The sequence below is a fragment of the Malaclemys terrapin genome, chromosome 4, assembly GCF_027887155.1.
Source record: "Malaclemys terrapin pileata isolate rMalTer1 chromosome 4, rMalTer1.hap1, whole genome shotgun sequence".
NCBI classification, from domain to species: Eukaryota; Metazoa; Chordata; order Testudines; family Emydidae; genus Malaclemys; species Malaclemys terrapin.
The window spans coordinates 105,065,820-105,085,159 of NC_071508.1; the positions used below are offsets into that span (position 1 = coordinate 105,065,820).

At 40.5% G+C, this 19,340-nt stretch overlaps 1 protein-coding gene across 1 annotated transcript in view; it reads left to right on the forward strand.

Moving 5' to 3' along the window:
- The first annotated feature begins 2,038 nt into the window (after nucleotides 1-2,038).
- The window catches only part of AKAP6 (A-kinase anchoring protein 6), a 303,477-nt gene continuing 286,175 nt past the window's right edge, over nucleotides 2,039-19,340 (forward strand). The window contains exons 1-2 of the mRNA XM_054028181.1: nucleotides 2,039-2,053; nucleotides 4,812-5,169. Of these exons, the coding sequence (XP_053884156.1) occupies nucleotides 4,855-5,169 (315 nt within the window). The 5' untranslated portion in view covers nucleotides 2,039-2,053; nucleotides 4,812-4,854. The remainder of the gene's footprint in view (nucleotides 2,054-4,811; nucleotides 5,170-19,340) is intronic.

Below are 19,340 nucleotides of genomic sequence, written 5' to 3' on the forward strand. Positions count from 1 at the left end.
TGTGCATGTGTGTGCGCGCACACACACACACACACACACAAAAGAGTAATCATAGTGCAGAATGATTCTTTCAAAATCATTTAATCTGTTGCTGCATTTTTTCCCCCACTAGAAATAATTCTAGCCAATAGCTACATGTGGCTTATAATTATTGCATCCTTTTAATGGACTCAGGAAGTTTAGCTCTGAAATCAAAAGCGACACTAGTGCTTTGACTTGTATTTGTTGTGGGTTTTTTTGTACAAACATATTAGCCAAAAATCATACTTAAGATGCTGACTCATCTGTCTTGGGCATAGTAAGACTCAGTTCAGGGGGGGTACCATGACATTGTTTAGAACCCAGTCCTGGATTGCTTGCACACCTAGAACTATCACTGAGTGCATTGTGTTATGGGTGCACAAGAAACGCAACACTGGGCTCTCAATGTTTATAATGAGCTCTGAAATTCTTGGATGCTATAGATGTGTGATTGACAGATTCCCTGTTTAGGAAGAAATATATATCTTCTTCTCACCTTCTTGCACAAGGAAATTTTGTATGATAGGAGATCTTGGTATAAACTAGAGAATGCATTTCATTTTCATATTGTACTTATTATTTTCCCTTCAGTCTCCATTTGTGCCTGCCACAGTAAAGTCAGTAAGCAACAAAATAAAGTCTAAGGCCAACATTTGAAAATCTGGTTAGCACCCAGTGACAGCAACTCTGAAAATCATATTGCATATCTAGGTTCCCACCCTCAGGCATCAAGGTTTGAAAATTTTGGTCTAAACTCCCACAGCTGTAAATTACTCTAATTGGTAAACTGGCCAACTTATATTTCAAAAGTATGGAGTTCAAAAGATAAAGTTGAATTTATAACAAGTTTTCTCTCAACTTCTTTCATGCAATTTTAGATTAATTCTTACTGTTTTCCTGTGGCTAAAAAGAAAATGTTTTAAGTCCCAGGTTTTAAACTAAAAAGTTGAATTGGGAAAAGAACAGTTCAGCCATTTAATGCTTTGATATCTCTGAAAATAACCATTAGGAAAGATTGTCATTTAAAGTTAACCAAGACACACTGCTTACTTCAGTTCAGGAGTTCCTGTTAATCGGATTCTGTGCCCTATCAAGGGAGTCAGAGTGAAAAAAGGGAAAACGACAAATTTAGCCCCAAATGTATTGTTTAGCATAATCATTTAAATCTTCCCCCCCCCCACAAATGGTTTTATACAGTAGCTATCACAGCTTTATATGGTGCACTCTTCGTTTTTCTAGCTGGGCCTTTTTCCAGCATGTGAAATATTTTGGATCAGATGTAATGTATATTGACTACAACATTAGCAGGATATTGGAACTAAAACTATCACCAAATAGAACTCAGAACTGGAAAAGGCAACTTCCCAGCTGAGAAACAAGAATGCTTTTATTTAGCTTTGATTGGCTTCAATCATTCATGATATCCTGTTAATGCACTACTGTGCCAACTATCCAGTTATGAAGTTGCTTAGGAACACAAACTTCCTGACCTTGACGGTAAGTGCTTAGCATACCAAAAAATGGAACTACTTTTGATAGCAATTCTGATTCTGGCAGGTGTTCTTGTTCTCAAATTGCTTAAAACATCTTGATTTGCAAAGTTTTTTTTTTTACTGTGACTGGAGACACTTCGGTGGTTATTATTTGGTATGACGCCAATAGAGCTAAGTAACAACACTGTTCTTCAGCAAGAACTTCAAGAGTTTCTTTTCAAATCAAATACACACATGTGAATCAAGGTCATACTTGCAGTGGAGTTTACTGGTCCTAGATTGATATTAAGGATAACAGTGCAGTGAGTACATTATTTTGATGCCAATTCTCTGAGAGAGAGTAAGAGATCCTTTCAGCTTTCTTTTGTGGCTGTATAGATGGATTGTGATGCATTTTGATCTGCCAAGAAACAATATAATGAATCACGTGTACTAGTGTTCAGCTTCAGTAATTTCTGTCTGCAACAGTGTCTCCTTTCAAGCATTGTGAGCTTTTAGAAAGAGAGAGCATCCCCAGGCCTTGTTAATGAGAATCCATGGTATGTGTTATGTTTGTAAGAAATCTGTAAAATATGTACTTGTAAAAATTTGTGGAAAGAAAAGGATTTGATGGACTTTAACACCACTAGAATAATGGTGCTGTCTGCTATAATGCTGGAGAAACCAGACTGCAGGGTCAAGTGTATGGGGACAAAAAGCAGGTCAGTGAGTTCCTAAAGGCTGCTGATTACAAACTCTCTCCCTGCAGCTGGAGGTGCACTCTGCATGCAGCATGGTTTAGCTTTTGTTTGCTTCAGTGGAATCATGCTTTAATTTTTTGATTGTTGCTCTAGTGCCGTTACTGGAGATGAACCACAATAATAATAATAATTAATAAAAAGCCTTCCAGAGTCTGCATGGAGAACTAGTTGTATGTGGAACAGCCATTAGGCCTGTGCTGAATTTCCTGTGCACCTGCATCATTTAATGAAGGAGGAGTAACTAATTTGGCTAGAAGGCATGCTTATTTGGTAATGGTAAACTTAGAGAAATGGATACTGTAGGCACCATCAAAATTTCACTGGTCAGGAGGAAATAACATTGAGAGAGTGCTTAAAATAACAAAGTTGTGTTGTCTATTAAAAACAGTCTATTCTGATACAGTATACATTAGAGTTAGAACTTTACAAATGGAAAGATTTGTCTAACAAAATGCACTTTGAATGTTTAATCTGAAAATTGTGTAAAGAACAGAGATGGATTTGAAAAGTAATCAGCATTTTGAGGATATATTTGTAACTATTTTCATACAATCTTGCTGCAATGCTGCTAAAATACGTATGATTTAATTTCTGAATGGGTGAAAGGGAATTTGAATTAAAAGTTGTACTGTAACTCAGAGCTCTGAGAATCTTCTTTTGGTTCTCTCTCTCTCCCTGATTTTATCATCTGTTTTAAAATCAACCTAATTAAACATTTACAAAGCTAGAGGCAGCTGCAAATTCAGATGTATGCATGGCTGATGATTACACAGAATGTGGCTTAGTAAAATAGTGGTAGAGTGGGAGATAGAAGCAAAATAGCATAGATGTTATGTTTTCTGGCCTGACTGCCTACCAAAACTCTACCACATCATTAGGGTTGTAGAGGAAATGGACTGGACGATTGTTATAGATGGTACTTTGGTACTCCGTCTGCATGTCATGGGAATGTCTTGATGCCGGGAGCTCCACATTAAATACTCAAACATCACAATTCAGTGTTTGAAGCGTGGTAAAACTGCTTACCCTTTCTAAACTAATGACAGGTTTCAGAGTAACAGCCGTGTTAGTCTGTATCCGCAAAAAGAAGAACAGGAGTACTTGTGGCACCTTAGAGACTAACAAATTTGTTAGTCTCTAAGGTGCCACAAGTACTCCTGTTCTTCCTTTCTAAACTGAAGACCTATGCGCTGAACTGCAGTCCTCACTCAGGAAAAATTCCAGCTGGAGAAACTGGAATATTGCCCAAGTAAGCACTGTGGCATTGAGCCCCATTATCCTGCAGCTAGTGACTACTTCTATAATTTCTATAAAGCAAGAAAGAGTTACAAAAAAGTAGTTTTAAGCCCTGTAGCATCCGATGGATAGACAAAATGGCTGCGAGACATCTCCAGATACAACCAATCTCGTTAAACTGTTTTATAAAAATATATTGAATGTGGCTTTGTTGTGCTGCAGAACACCATAAATGTTTTGCGGAGGGGACAATGCTTTGTATTAGAACCACCTCTACCATGGCACTGTATTAAAGCTATCTCATAAGATTCGGATCTAATTTTGAAGAAGTTCAGGAATCACACAACTAATGAAGATTTTCAGAATGCTAAGGTATTTTGCTTTATGCAGGGCCTCCTGCTGACATCCTGGCTCGTATTTTCTTGTATAATGCTTTACTGCAGCATCCACTTTTCTTTGAAAATAAAAGAGTAAGATCAAAGCAAAAATGCTTTAAAAGAAAATTTTCAGTGAAACTGTATTTTCCTTTAAAAATACAAAAAGATACACAGTGTAACCCCAGTGAAACTGTTCCATAGTCAAGCCAGAAGGAAATTTGCTATAAAAGGATTCAATGTTTCCTGTGCTTAACCGTTTAAAGAGGGACTCCCACATGTGGTTAACATGAGATAAGTACCAATATATTTTGCCATTTTTCAATGTATCTTCCTGATGCTCTGGGTAACTGTGATTTATGAATAACCTCATCTGTCACAATCTACCTTTGCCTTCTACTTGATGCTACATTAATCCAGTTTTGATAACATCAGAGTTTGTATCCATGGAGAAGACTGTGATACCAAAAACTCACCATTCACTTTCTCCCTGGATTAATTAGGTGGAAGAACTGAGCTATGAGAGTGGAACCTTTAATTTAAACCCAAATATACAATACTTTGACAACAAACAAGAATTGCAAGGGATTATTCACAATATCTTAATTTTGATGTATTCTACTTTAATATAAATACAGTAAAGTTCCCTCCAGTATGAAAATCAAAAATTGATTTTTAGAGTGCTGATTTTCTAGAAATAAGGAAATGTGACAATTGCTATTCTTCCCAATTAAGGAGGTTAAACTCCATAGGTAAAATAGTAACTAATAATTCAGTTTATTCCTGAAGATGTTAATGAGAGAGGATGTGTATAGTGAAGAAGCCACTCAGAATGCCATGGTATATTTTATCTCTAGTGATCAAGCTTATTTCTTATCTTATGAATACTTTAATCTAAGATTTTGTCCTGTAACTGTAATCTTCTTCCTTTCTTTTTGTCTTTGCAGCTGTTTTGGAAAGAATTATGATTTAGATTTTCCCATTTTAGCCATGGATGTTGCATTTAGCCCCATGAGGTCACAAGAACTGGATCCCCTGGCTACTGATGCATCCCCCATGATCATAAACATGACTCCCACTGTAGAGCAAGATGGTGAAGAAGATGCAATGAAGGAGCTTGATTCTGACCAACAGTATGAAAAGCCTCCCCCACTCCACACAGGGGCAGATTGGAAGATTGTTCTCCATCTGCCTGAAATTGAAACATGGCTCCGGATGACATCTGAAAGAGTCAGGGATCTGACCTACTCCGTCCAGCAGGACTCAGACAGCAAACATGTGGATGTACATCTAGTGCAGCTAAAGGTAAGATACAATTCATATTTCATACCAGCCACATTTCAACTTTATAAATATAAGAAACCCCCTACAGTCAGCTACTGGCATGTGCTGAGGAAAGAGCGTCAAAAATTGCCCAATTGCATGTGACAACTCCTCTCCAAAAAAACCCAACATCCTTTTCTAGGGGAAATGGAAGGTGTGTAGCACTCAGTATATTTATAGATTCTTTATTTAACGCAATAAACCTATCAGATGTATTCAACATGTCCAAACTATATGGGTACCTAACCTAGCACTAACTGAGGACTGGTCCCAAAGCCCACTGGAGTTAATGAAAAGATTCCTAGTGACTTCAATGGGCCTTGAATCAGGCCCTAAAACTCTCAAGATTGTGTACCAGCATGCATTCTATCTCATGTAGTGCCCCCAGTGACCACTTCTATCGTGGTTCTGAAGTCCTGGCCCCCGGTCCTGCAGAAACTTACATCCATGTTTGATTTGAAATGGGACTATTCATGTGCGTCATATTAGGCATGTGTAAAACTTTGCAGGTTCTGGGCCTTGGTAAGGAATATGTAATGATCAGATTTATAAGCAGCACAACCAGTAAAACAACAAGTTTATTTTTGAGAACAAAATTGCATTTACATACATGGACATACAAAAACAATTCTATAATAGGTCTTCTTTAAATAAATCATTTACAGTGTGTCACATTGTTAGTTTTAAATTTCAGCAGTCAATTTTTAAGATATTTTAAAGAAATACAGGGTAAAGTATAAGAGAGCATTCTGTATGGATGGAAGTGCTTGTGTGCATGGCTTGGTCTGCCGCAGCAGATTAAGCATGTCTTTGAAGACACAAAACAACTTCCAAAAATAGCAAACGAACGTTATCTCTTCAGACTGAGCTGTCTTCAGAGTTCTGCATTCTGAGGCCTGTGATAATACATTATGCAAACCTAGGATTCTTTGGCACTCACTCTGCATTATGGTTTTCAGTACACGTTTAGTATAAGACTAGGACGTTAGGAAACCTTGAAAAAATTATACCATGGCTCTAGTCCATTGCCTCTGTGGTTAATGCAGAGCACAGCACTAACACCACAGAGGGAACTGGTCTTCATTTTTTGCCTCTGGCATCTCAGGCAAGCAAACGTAGGCATCACTGAAAAGGAAACATGCTTAGCCCCTGAAGAGGTAGAGTGCCTCACAACTCACTGCAGTGGCCCTTGTGAATAGTCTTAGGAGAAGCCCAGCTGCCTCAGCCAGAGTTGTTTTGAATTGAATGAGGAAAGGGGTAAAGTTCAAACTGTGGCTTAAAAGTGGGATGCTCTTGTATAGAAAATCTCTCTCTCTCTACCCCGCAAAATGTATTATTCCTTAAATAATGACAGGTTTCAGAGTAGCAGCCGTGTTAGTCTGTATCCGCAATAAGAAGAACAGGAGTACTTGTGGCACCTTAGAGACTAACAAATATATTAGAGTATAAGCTTTCGTGGACTACAGCCCACTTCTTCGGATGCATATAGAATGGAACATATATTGAGGAGATATATATACACACATACAGAGAGCATAAACAGGTGGGAGTTGTCTTACCAACTCTGAGAGGCCAATTAATTAAGAGAAAAAAAAAAACTTTTGAAGTGATAATCAAGCTAGCCCAGTACAGACAGTTTGATAAGAAGTGTGAGAATACTTACAAGGGGAGATAGATTCAATGTTTGTAATGGCTCAGCCATTCCCAGTCCTTATTCAAACCGGAGTTGATTGTGTCTAGTTTGCATATCAATTCTAGCTCAGCAGTCTCTTGTTGGAGTCTGTTTTTGAAGTTTTTCTGTTGTAATATAGCCACCCGCAGGTCTGTCACTGAATGACCAGACAGGTTAAAGTGTTCTCCCACTGGTTTTTGAGTATTTTGATTCCTGATGTCAGATTTGTGTCCATTAATTCTTTTGCGTAGAGACTGTCCGGTTTGGCCAATGTACATGGCAGAGGGGCATTGCTGGCACATGATGGCATATATCACATTGGTAGATGTGCAGGTGAACGAGCCCCTGATGGTATGGCTGATGTGATTAGGTCCTATGATGATGTCACTTGAATAGATATGTGGACAGAGTTGGCATCGGGGTTTGTTACAAGGATAGGTTCCTGGGTTAGTGGTTTTGTTCAGTGATGTGTGGTTGCTGGTGAGTATTTGCTTTAGGTTGGGGGGTTGTCTGTAAGCGAGGACAGGTCTGTCTCCCAAGATCTGTGAGAGTAAAGGATCATCTTTCAGGATAGGTTGTAGATCTCTGATGATGCGCTGGAGAGGTTTTAGTTGGGGGCTGAAGGTGACAGCTAGTGGTGGTCTGTTATTTTCTTTGTTGGGCCTGTCTTGTAGAAGGTGACTTCTGGGTACTCGTCTGGCTCTGTCAATCTGTTTTTTCACTTCAGCAGGTGGGTATTGTAGTTTTAAGAATGCTTGATAGAGATCTTGTAGGTGCTTGTCTCTATCCGAGGGATTGGAGCAAATGCGGTTATATCTTAGAGCTTGGCTGTAGACAATGGATCGTGTGGTGTGTCCTGGATGGAAGCTGGAGGCATGTAGGTAAGTGTAGCGGTCAGTAGGTTTCCGGTATAGGGTGGTATTTATGTGACCATCGCTTATTAGCACAGTAGTGTCCAGGAAATGGACCGCTTGTGTGGATTGATCTAGGCTGAGGTTGATGGTGGGATGGAAATTATTGAAATCATGGTGAAATTCCTCAAGGGCTTCTTTTCCATGGGTCCAGATGATGAAGATGTCATCAATGTAGCGCAAGTAGAGTAGGGGCGTTAGGGGACGAGAGCTAAGGAAGCGTTGTTCTAAGTCAGCCATAAAAATGTTGGCATATTGTGGGGCCATGCGGGTACCCATAGCAGTGCCGCTGACTTGAAGGTATATATTGTCCCCAAATGTGAAATAGTTGTGGGTGAGGACAAAATCTGACATCAGGAATCAAAATACTCAAAAACCAGTGGGAGAACACTTTAACCTGCCTGGTCATTCAGTGACAGACCTGCGGTTGGCTATATTACAACAGAAAAACTTAATTAATTGGCCTCTCAGAGTTGGTAAGACAACTCCCACCTGTTTATGCTCTCTGTATGTGTGTATATATATCTCCTCAATATATGTTCCATTCTATATGCATCCGAAAGAAGTGGGCTGTAGTCCACGAAAGCTTATGCTCTAATATATTTGTTAGTCTCTAAGGTGCCACAAGTACTCCTGTTCTTCTTATTCCTTAAAGTAAATGTTCCCAAATTGTAGTCTGTGGACCAATGGTATACCCTCAGAGTGGGATGGTGACATGTTGTTAGTTCTTCACCTTTCTAAATGCAAAAGAATGGCAAAAATTCATTAGGTATCTTATTACTTTCCATCTAAGTAGTTGCTATATTTGTCACCGGGATCGTACGTGATCAGCAAGAGGGGTGTTCCATACAATCACCAGTGTGGAGGCAACATGTTCCATGAGACAATCTCTTTATTAATATGAGGTCCATACTATTTAAAAAAAAAAAAAGTGAGAACTCCTGCTGTAATGATTCCCATATACAAAGCTATGTATACATTATATAGATGACCTTAAACGTATCTTACAAAAGGGAAAGAAAGATTGCATTCCTTTTTTTACTACTTTTATGTATTAAGAAGGCCAGGAAAAGGTAGGTGGTGTGTGTGTGTGTGTTTTTAAATATTAGAAATTCAGGTGTTGTATAGCTTGTTTTCCTTGAAAACTATGCTCAACTGTAAGACTAATCAGATTCTGATATCATAGATGCCAAGGAAGCAACAAGTCACTTTTATTCAGACTTGATTTTTTTATTTTGTTTATTTTTGTTAATGTCTGATATCTACCATCTAACAACAAACAGTTGGGAGAAAAGTTATTATTTGTATTATTGTAGCACCTAGGATCCAGAGACCTAGACCAGGACCCCATTATGCTAGGCGCTGTACAAACACAGAACAAAGAGAATTCCAGCAACAAAGAGTTTACACTCAAACTATCAAACAGGAGAGAACGAATGGATACAGATGGGGGAGTACAAGGAAACAATATTAGTCAGAAGGCGAGGCAGTGGTCTCAGCCTTGACCAGTGGTCAAGTTTTTTGTAGGAATCATGGAAAAAGAGTTTGGAGGAGGGAGTTGAAGGACAACAATGAGGTACCTTTGGAGATATTTACAGGAAGCTCATCTCAGTGTGAGGTGCGGCATGGGAGAAAGCATGAATGTGCATTTTTGGTAAGTTAACGAGGGTCAATGGAGGCTGGCATTGTGGGCTGATAGCAATTAGGAGTCAACATGTCGATAGTGAATGAAAGACAACTGGTAGAGCGGGGATAGGCCATGGACAGCCTTGAAAGCAAAGAGAAGTGTCTTATGTTTGATGTAATACAGAAAGAGGGGCCAGTGGAGGGATTCAAGAAGAGGGGTGGGTAATGTGGTCAAAGTGATGGGCTGGGAAAATTTATCTAATGCAAGACTGCTTTTGTCAAGGCCAGGGAAAAGGATATTGCAGTAATCAAGACCTGAGATGATGAGAGCCTGGACAAGAGGTTTTTAGCTGTGTGTATGTATAGCAAAGGCCTTATTTTAGAGTTGTTGGCAAGATTTAGACATAGCTTGGATGTTAGGTGAGAGATGGAAGTCCAAGTCAATAATGATGCCCAGATTACTGTCTGGATGACAGGCAGGATCTTGGTGTTGTCCAGAGTGATCAAGAAAGGAGGTTGCAGGGTTGGCTTGAGAAGTGGGGGAGATCAAGAGCTGTATTTTAGCCATGATAGCTTGAGGTGATGACTGGGTATCCACGAGATGTCAGAGATACAGGTCAAGGCCTTAGTTTGCACAGAAGGAGACATGTCTGGAGCAGAGAGGTAGATGTGAGAGGTGTTTTTTTGGTTAAGAACTCAGCATTTTCGAAAAAGCACAGCATTCAATATCCTGAGCTCTTTAAGAAATTTGGCCACTGAAGTGGGAGTTGAGCCCTTCTAAAAATTCCAGCCTCTGCGCCTCAGTTTCCCCATAGAAAATAAATAAACAGTTGGACACGTAACTCTCATGATGAGTGTGTGCAGATACAATGGGGTGTACAAATGGGAGGATGTTTGAAAATGTGGATCTTTATGTTGTTGAGTGGTGGCAAGTAGATTTATTTTAAAGGAGATATGTGAAACTACTACAAAAAACATATCCAGAGGTGGAGCAGTAATCTCCAGTACTGAGCAGGTTCATTTAGTATGTAGTCAATCACTGAAGTGCGGTGTAGTTTAAGGTTGCATATACTGAGCAATGTTAGTAATGCTAGTTGTATTACCATATATTATGACAGGTTATGCATCCGAAGAAGTGGGCTGTAGTCCACGAAAGCTTATGCTCTAATAAATTTGTTAGTCTCTAAGGTGCCACAAGTACTCCTGTTCTTCCATATATTATGGTTTTTCTTTGATTTAAGAACCAGGTTCCTTTTGAAGGGTTTCATAGGCCTAGAGCAGGGGTGGCAAACCTGAGCCTGGGAAGGAGCCAGAGTTTACCAATGTACATTGCCAAAGAGCAACAGTAATACATCAGCAGCCCCCCATGAGCTTCTTCTCCCCCCCTCCACCCCCCGCGCCTCCCACCCACCGGCAGTCCCGCTGATCAGCGCCTCCCTCCCCGCATCTCCGGATCAGCTGTTTCATGGCATGCAGGAGGCTCTGGGGGGGAGGAGGGGGAAGGAGTGAGGGCACAGCAGGCTCAGGGAAGGGGGCAGGAATGGGTGGAGTGGGGGAAGGGCCTGTAGCAGAGCCAGAGGTTGAGCAGTGAGCACCCCCCTGGCATATTGGAAAGTTTGCGCCTGTAATTCCAGCCCCAGAGTCGGTGCCTATACAAGGAGCCGCATATTAACTTCTGAAGAGCCACATGTGGCTCCGGAGCCACAGGTTGGCCACTCCTGGCCTATAGTCACAGATGAAATGGGGCTATGGGGTATGTGAAGTACTTGGCCAGGGCGTCATCACCCCGTTCCAGACCCATGTCTTTTGGGGTTATGTAACTATAAAGGCTAGATTCAGACTTTATTTTAAAAAAATAAAAATCTTCAGCCAATTTTACTATGAAAATTGCCTTGAAAATGTAATCATGGTAGAAAGTTTGTGACTATTCCTAACAATTATGGAATAATCACTCCCTGCACCCCATGCACTGTGGCAGGCCTGAGAAACGGGCACACCATCCACTTTCGTGACCACACAGCAGGAGATTCAAGTGTCCTTCAGAGTACAAAGCACTATGAGGAAGAATTTTTTTAAAGCATTGGCATAATTCTACTTCTGTTGGAGTCCATATGATTTCTATGTTTGCTCCCACTGAAGTCAAAATTAGGCTAATGCTGACTAGGTTTTGAAATCCTACCTTACATCTGACATTACTAATAACGCAGTGTTGTAAGCTATTTACTGTGGAATATCCAAATGTGTTATAGACCATCTGGGGGCATTCTGATTTAGAACACCAGATCAGAATTTATCTTCAAGCTTTTGTGTCCAGCTCGATCCATAACATCATAAATATCAGTTTTTGCTTACAGTATTTGAAAGTGAAAATTGGATCCTGCTTCACCCTGACCAGGCATCTTCCCTAACTCCTATGCTCCAGAGTCTTCAGAAGATGCAAACTGGCTGCTTCCTTACTGCCTCTTCCAGGAGGTGGCCAGGTCTATTTGTCACCCTGTTATCTCCAGGCATCTTCCAGAGGAGGTAGTGGGCCTGCACCTCCCCTCCTCAAAAAATACACAGAGCACAATAGGCTAGTAGCCATGCATGTGCTTCTGAGCTTCATAGTTCCAGTCAAGAGTAGACTGTATACTTGCTCTGTATATGTGGTGGGCTGAGCATGCTACCATCCCCAAAGAACCCTGGTAGACTAGAGGATAGCAGCAGCCTGACCTGGCAGTCCTCCTGAAATTATCCTGGCATGTAACCTCCATGTCCTACCCACCTACAACCTCCCTACGCATACACACACCAGTGTTTAATAAATAATTCTCTCCAGAAATTAAGAGGCTACAACATGGCTCCCCAGAGCTGTCATCCCTCCCTAATCCAACCCTATTCAAGACAAAAAACTCGTGATAATCTGGAATGTTCTCTTCCAATCTCCTGATGATGCTTCTGACAACTGTGCTGTCTGTATAATGTATACGTAACTGGGTATATATTTTCTTTGGAAATAATTCTTAAATAGAGCTGGTCAAGAAACCCCCAAAATTGGTTTTTCCCACAGCAAAATCAAATTTTAAGTCCAGTGTGTAAACTCCTTGGTATAGAAACTGTCCTTGTGCAGAACTTTGCAAGCACTTAATCAGTAATTTAATAATAATAATAATAACACAATTGATAGCATGTAAGGGGGACGTGACTCACCACTGTGGCACCTCCTGCCAGCTGTCCTGGGATTTAGCTTTCAGCCCTTCTAGTCCCCCTTCAGTTAGTGGTGTCACGCCTGCCGTCACGGCTGTCTCCACTCTTTGGACCTGCGTCACTCCCCAGACAGCAGCGTTCTCTTCTGGGCATAGTCCTCCAGCTGTGCCCCCACTCCGGTATCTCCCCCTATTCCAGGGGGCCAGCAGTCCTTAGTTCCACCACTTGCCTCAGCAGCCAGGATACCAGCCACTCTCCTCATTAGCAAGTGAGGTGCAAGGAGGAGGGACCCAGGCCCACCTGCTACTCTGGGTCCCGACCCAGGACCTTTAGCCAGCAGCCACCTTCTGTCCTCCTTCAACCTGCTGCCTATTTTCCCTGGGCCATCTCCCGCATAGCCCAAGCACCCTCTCATCCCTTGTAGCAAGGCCCCAGCCTGGCAGTGGTCAGCCAGCAGCTCACCCTTGCATTTTGCTGCCCCTGCTTACCTATGGCACTTCTTCAGGCAGCCAGTCATCCTCCCTTGCCTTCCAGGGAGAGACTCCCCCTTTGCTCTGCTGAGCAGTCCTTTACATATAGCCCTCGCTGGCCCTGATTGGCTACTCCAGCAAGCCTTCCCCCTAATGGTGGGCTCTATAAGCCCTTTCCTGATCAGTGGGTTCTGTGCAGCCTCAATGGTGCTGCTTTTAACTCCTTCTCCCCCTGTGGGGCAGCTGCCCCACCCCAGTCATGTGTGGTTTTTTTGTTTGTTTGTTTGTTTTAATGGAGATATCCTATCTCCTAGAACTGGAAGGGACCTTGAAAGGTCATTGAGTCCAGCCCCCTGCCTTCACTAGTAGGACCAAGTACTGATTTTGCCCCAGATCCCTAAGTGGCCCCCTCAAGGATTAAACTCACAACCCTGGGTTTAGCAGGCCAATGCTCAAACCACTGAGCTATCCCTCTTTGTGTCATGTGCATCTTCATGGAAAACTTGTGAAAATTGGTAAGGCTACATAATCTGAAGCAACAGAACCATTATGAACTATAATTTCATTCAGAGCTATTCAGTTCAGTGTTTAGTTAACTGGACAACTCAATGTATTGTAAAAAACTTAATTGGGACTATGATTTGCAGCCAAGCATGGTAATAAACATAATAATGTTCTTGTGGAAGCATGTTGGAGAAGAAAAAATGTAACAATACTGAACATCACGCTATAGCTTATGTAATGTATTTATGTACTGTTTCTTTTTCTTTGCATAAGAAGGGCACATTCCAGCTAAGCATTTAACCAAGTGCATGAGAGCATTTCCATTAACTTCAATTGCATTACTGCGTGCTGGAAGTACTGCTTAAGTGCTTGGCCGGACAGGATCTATGTGGACAAAATTTGATCCAGTTTGGATTTTCTCCTACCCTATTTGCAATGTCCGTAGTTTTGTATATGTTTGATTCAAATCAAATGATTCATGCTCTTCAAAAATAAATATACCAGGAACTCATGAGCAACTCTATAGTACAAATCAGCACAAGGTTCTGTGTTTTGGGATTAAGGTACACTGGCAGAGTTAAATTTAGAAGCTGAACCTGCTGTTTTTGTTAGCCCCACACTTTTAGAAACACTAACATTCACATAACATTTCAGAGGAAGTAATTGGCCTCTTTGTCAGTGTTGTGACTGACCTCCGTTCTTTGCAACTCTAAATGATGTGACGACAAACCTTTTTAAAAATAACATCTGGAAAAGGATAAAATGGAGAAGCAGAGTGCTGGGGAACACAATGGCTGCCTACATTATGGTCCAAAAATATATTTTTACAAAGTTGCTCAACATGTAAAGCCTTTGGCTTTTCATTGTGTTTGTATAGTCTTGCTCAGTGTGATATATTTGGTGTGGAAAGATGTGATTTTGTAACTAAATTTTAACATGTTGTACTACAGCAGCATCAGACAGCAAACAAGTATGTACACATATTTTCTTGACATTCTTATGAAGTTCAGACCTCTAACTTATTAACAATGCACATGGTAATAGATAATGGTTACAGTAACTACAGGTAACTACAATAATAGTTTCCTTGGCCCCAGCTCAAGCTGTTCATTTGGTAAATATTTCCACAGAAAAATAAACCTTAGGTCTGTAGCTAAGGTTGGCAGAATTTGATTTTTTTTTTTTTAAATTCCAATGGATAATATGGATGTTTATTTGTAAGTATTTTTTAGATTATCGATTTAAAAAAAATCAGTTGCAGGAAATTATGGGGGCATCAGACAATTATGGAGATTCAAAAAGTTAAAGTTTATACCCATTAAAACACAAATTGTCAACATCATATGCCAAAATATACAAAGTAAGTATCCTTAAATAAAACTCTAATAAGATTTCAAGTAGCATTTTTCTTACTTTGCCTAGCTGTAAAATTCGATTATTATCAATGGAATATTTTTGGCTGTTTGTGTGTGTATGGTGAAATTGATGTTTACCAACCTTTACTGATTAAAAATTGAATCCTTCCAAGTCTACGTATAAATATATACACATTAAAGATGTATAGAATATTTTAAAAAAATATCTTCCAAGAATAGTGTCAGTGTCCATCAGTGATCATTGTTCAGTGTTGTAAAAGTATCTTCATAGCTTTATTTAGTAAGGAGGTAGATTCTTCATGAACTAATTATGACATCCACAATCACCATCATTTGCCTACTGCAAGTTTGGTCAGAGCAGATAAAACTCTTAATTCACCTTCAATTTTCATTGACTTTCCATGAGTCTTCGTAGCCCCTCAAAGGATCTTGGCTTTCTGTGGCTTAATAAAGTTTAAAGCACTTTTCCTTTTTAAGTTAGTGCTGCTGAGACTATCGCTAATGGTTGCATTGCTGCAAGCTTACTACAAGCCAGCTGCCTAAAGTGTCAGCTCCTTCACTGAGCAGCCAGTGACCTCTGGTCCCAAAGAAAATCAACTCAATAGCAGGAGAAAAGCAGTGTGGTCTGGTGGACTGAGAGCAAGAGGCTAATTCATTCTTTTACACTGTCTCCCCCTTCCACTTTGGATACCTAAAGTGAGGCATCTAAATCCACAGGTGCTGAGCATCCACTGACTTCTGTGGACTGGGGCATCATAGGAATAGCACTTATTAGAACCTATAAAGAAATCTGACTATTTATGCCCAAAGACTTAACTGTCACCTCCAAGTGAGAAATCCTATTAAAAAAAATCATAGTGTGTGTATCTGTAACTTCCTTAGATTTATTACTAATAACACACATTATTGAACCTGTAAGAATTGAAAAAAAAACTTTTTACCATTTATTTTTTGCATGCCATTCTCTTTGGGCAATATAGTTAAAGTGGTTAATTTCATTTTTGTTTATAGTAAGTTTTTAATCCCTTTCAATTTCTGGTTTTCATACATTGACAGATGGCAATATTTAGTGATCAATGGCTCCATGTCTAGTTGGCAGCCGATTTCAAGTGGAGTGCCCCAAGGGTCGGTCCTGGGGCCGGTTTTGTTTAATATCTTTATTAATGATCTGGAGGATGGTGTGGACTGCACTCTCAGCAAGTTTGCAGATGACACTAAACTGGGAGGCGTAGTAGATACACTGGAGGGTAGGGATCGGATACAGAGGGACCTAGACAAATTAGAGGGTTGGGCCAAAAAAAACCTGATGAGGTTCAACAACGACGGAAGAATCCTATGCACTGCTACAGACTACAGGGACCGAATGGCTAGGTAGCAGTTCTGCAGAAAAGGACCTGGGGGTCACAGTGGACAAGAAGCTGGATATGAGTCAACAGTGTGCCCTTGTTGCCAAGAAGGCTAACGGCATTTTGGGCTGTATAAGTAGGGGCATTGCCAGCAGATCGAGGAACGTGATCGTTCCCCTTTATTCGACATTAGTGAGGCCTCATCTGGAGTACGGTGTCCAGTTTTGGCCCCCACACTACAAGAAGGATGTGGAAAAATTGGAAAGAGTCCAGCGGAGGGCAACAAAAATGATTAGGGGTCTGGAGCACATGACTTATGAGGAGAGGCTGAGGGAACTGGGATTGTTTAGTCTCCAGAAGGGAAGAATGAGCAGGGATTTGATAGCTGCTTTCAACTACCTGAAGGGAAGTTCCAAAGAGGATGGAGCTCGACTGTTCTCAGTGGTGGCAGATGACAGAACAAGGAACAATAGTCTCAAGTTGCAGTGGGGGAGGTCTAGGTTGGATATTAGGAAACACTATTTCACTAGGAGGGTGAAGCACTGGAATGCGTTACCTAGGGAGGTGGTGGAATCTCCTTCCTTGGAGGTTTTTAAGGCCCGGCTTGAGAGAGCCCTGGCTGGGATGATTTAGTTGGGAATTGGTCCTGCTTTGAGCAGGGTGTTGGACTAGATGACCTCCTGAGGTCCCTTCCAACCCTGATATTCTATGATTTGGGCTGCAAATAATGCAGGGGATTATTATGCCTTTAAAATAAACTGTATCCATGTATATTAATAATACAAATATGGAAATATTCCCATTGATATTAGATTATGGAAAAGGCTAGATTTTTTTTTAACAATCTAAATTTTGAGCCTAAAATTGACATGACAGTACCTCTTTAAGGACATTATTTGCATTACTTGAGTGGTCAATATTGGAACTCATATGGGATATTTTCAGTATTAAAACTAGAAGGTATAAATTCAAACTCAGTCAGACTTGCTGGCAAGGCTAAACTGGAAGGCTAGCGCACACACAGTTAACTACAAATTGGCAGAGAGCATGTATCAGGATGAAATTCAATATTAATAAATGTAAACTCGTGATTATAGGGAGAGAACATCAATAGCACAGATATAAACTGTATGGGAGACTGCTGTTTAGAAAGCCTCAGTTTCTAGGGAGATGTAGTAAATAAATATGAGCTCACAGTCCATTACCATTGTGAAACTTGAATCTAATCCCATTCTCAAATGCATATCTACTGGAAGATCACTATAAAATGAAGGTGATAATACTGCTCTGTTTAGATCTGGTGTGCCCACACCAGGAATATTTTGTGCATTTGTAGTCCTGCAGTTTAGAAAAGATATTTAAAAAATAACTAGAGGACACAGAAGAGCAACAAGAATGATCTGAACCTTGGAGGATAATATATACCAGTAAAAGAGGAGACTGAGGTAGCTGTTTTCACATAGAATAAAAAATGATAACTTGAGAAGACAGGATCAGTATATAAATACCTTCAAGACAACAGTACAAATGAGAGAATGTAAAGCTTGAACGAAGAGCAGTGGCAAGGAAAGAAAAGTTGTAGGTTAGGTATAAAGAGAGCAATTAGGCAATACAGCTGGGCCCTATCCTGCCCTCTGCCACATGGAGCAGAAAAGGGCAAATGTGCCTGGTTATTGGTCAGATCCTCCATGGTCCCATCATTACAGGTATTCATAAACAGGTTAAATACGATGCTAGTGGGAATGATGCACTGAGTAGTCCTGAAAAATGTAAAACTATCATTTTGTATGGGATTACAAAGAGATGAGGCATGAGGGAATAAGGTGAAGAAACCTGTAAGATCAAGTATCGTTTTTAATGTAGTAGAATCAGGTAATGGTTGGATTGCATCATTCATATGTAGTGAGATGAGAGACTGGAGCGAAAAAAGAAGCTTGGAATCAAAACCCTGAAGGAGAGAAACTAACTTCTTTCTCAGACTGCTTTGTTCTTCCTAGGGTTCTATATGAAGAAGCCTCACCAATGTTGTTAATATATACCAGGGTAGGCAACCTAGGCCACTCATGTTAATTTTCAGTGGCACTCACACTGCCCGGGTCCTGGCCCCCAGTCCGGGAGGCTCTGCATTTTAATTTAATTTTAAATGAAGCTTCTTAAACATTTTAAAAACCTTATTTACTTTACTTACAACAATAGTTTAGTTATATATTATAGACTTGTAGAAAGAGACCTTCTAAAAACGTTAAAATGTATTACTGGTACGCGAAACCTTTAAATTACAGTGAACAAATGAAGACTCGGTACACCACTTCTGAAAGGTTGCTGACGCTGATACATACTTTACCTGTACAGATGTAGCAGTCTTGATCTGAAAACCTTAAAGCATTTTGCATACATTACTGCATTTAATTACACCTAGCAAAACCTCAGGTAGCTAAGGCTAGGTCTACACTACCCGCCTGAATCGGCGGGTAGAAATCGACCTCTCGGGGATCGATTTATCGTGTCCCGTCGGGACACAACAATCGATCCCCGAATCGACGCTCTTACTCCACCAGCGGAGGTGGGAGTAAGCGCCGTCGACAGAAAGCCGCAGAAGTCAATTTTGCCGCCGTCCTCACAGCGGGGTAAGTCGGCTGCGATACGTCGAATTCAGCTACGCTATTCACGTAGCTGAATTTGCGTATCTTAAATCAACTCCCCCCTGTAGTGTAGATGTACCCTAAGTATTGATTTTACAGAAAGAGCGATTAAGTGATTTACTCTGGATTGCATGTAAAGTAAGTGGCAGAGCTAAGATTAGAACCCAAAATTCCTGTCTACCAATTCCATATGCTAACTATTAGAACTGCTTCCTCAAATATACCTATAGGACCTAATCCTGGTGAGCCCCAGTATACATGGAGTTAATTGCAGGATCAGGGCTTTACTGTTTTAAGGACAAAAATACTTAAATTTGTTTTTGAAAAGAAACTTGATGTAGTCTAATGTTATAATGTAACAATGAATTCATGTACATATTACTCCAAATTTTTGACACACCATTTGATAATTTGGTCCAA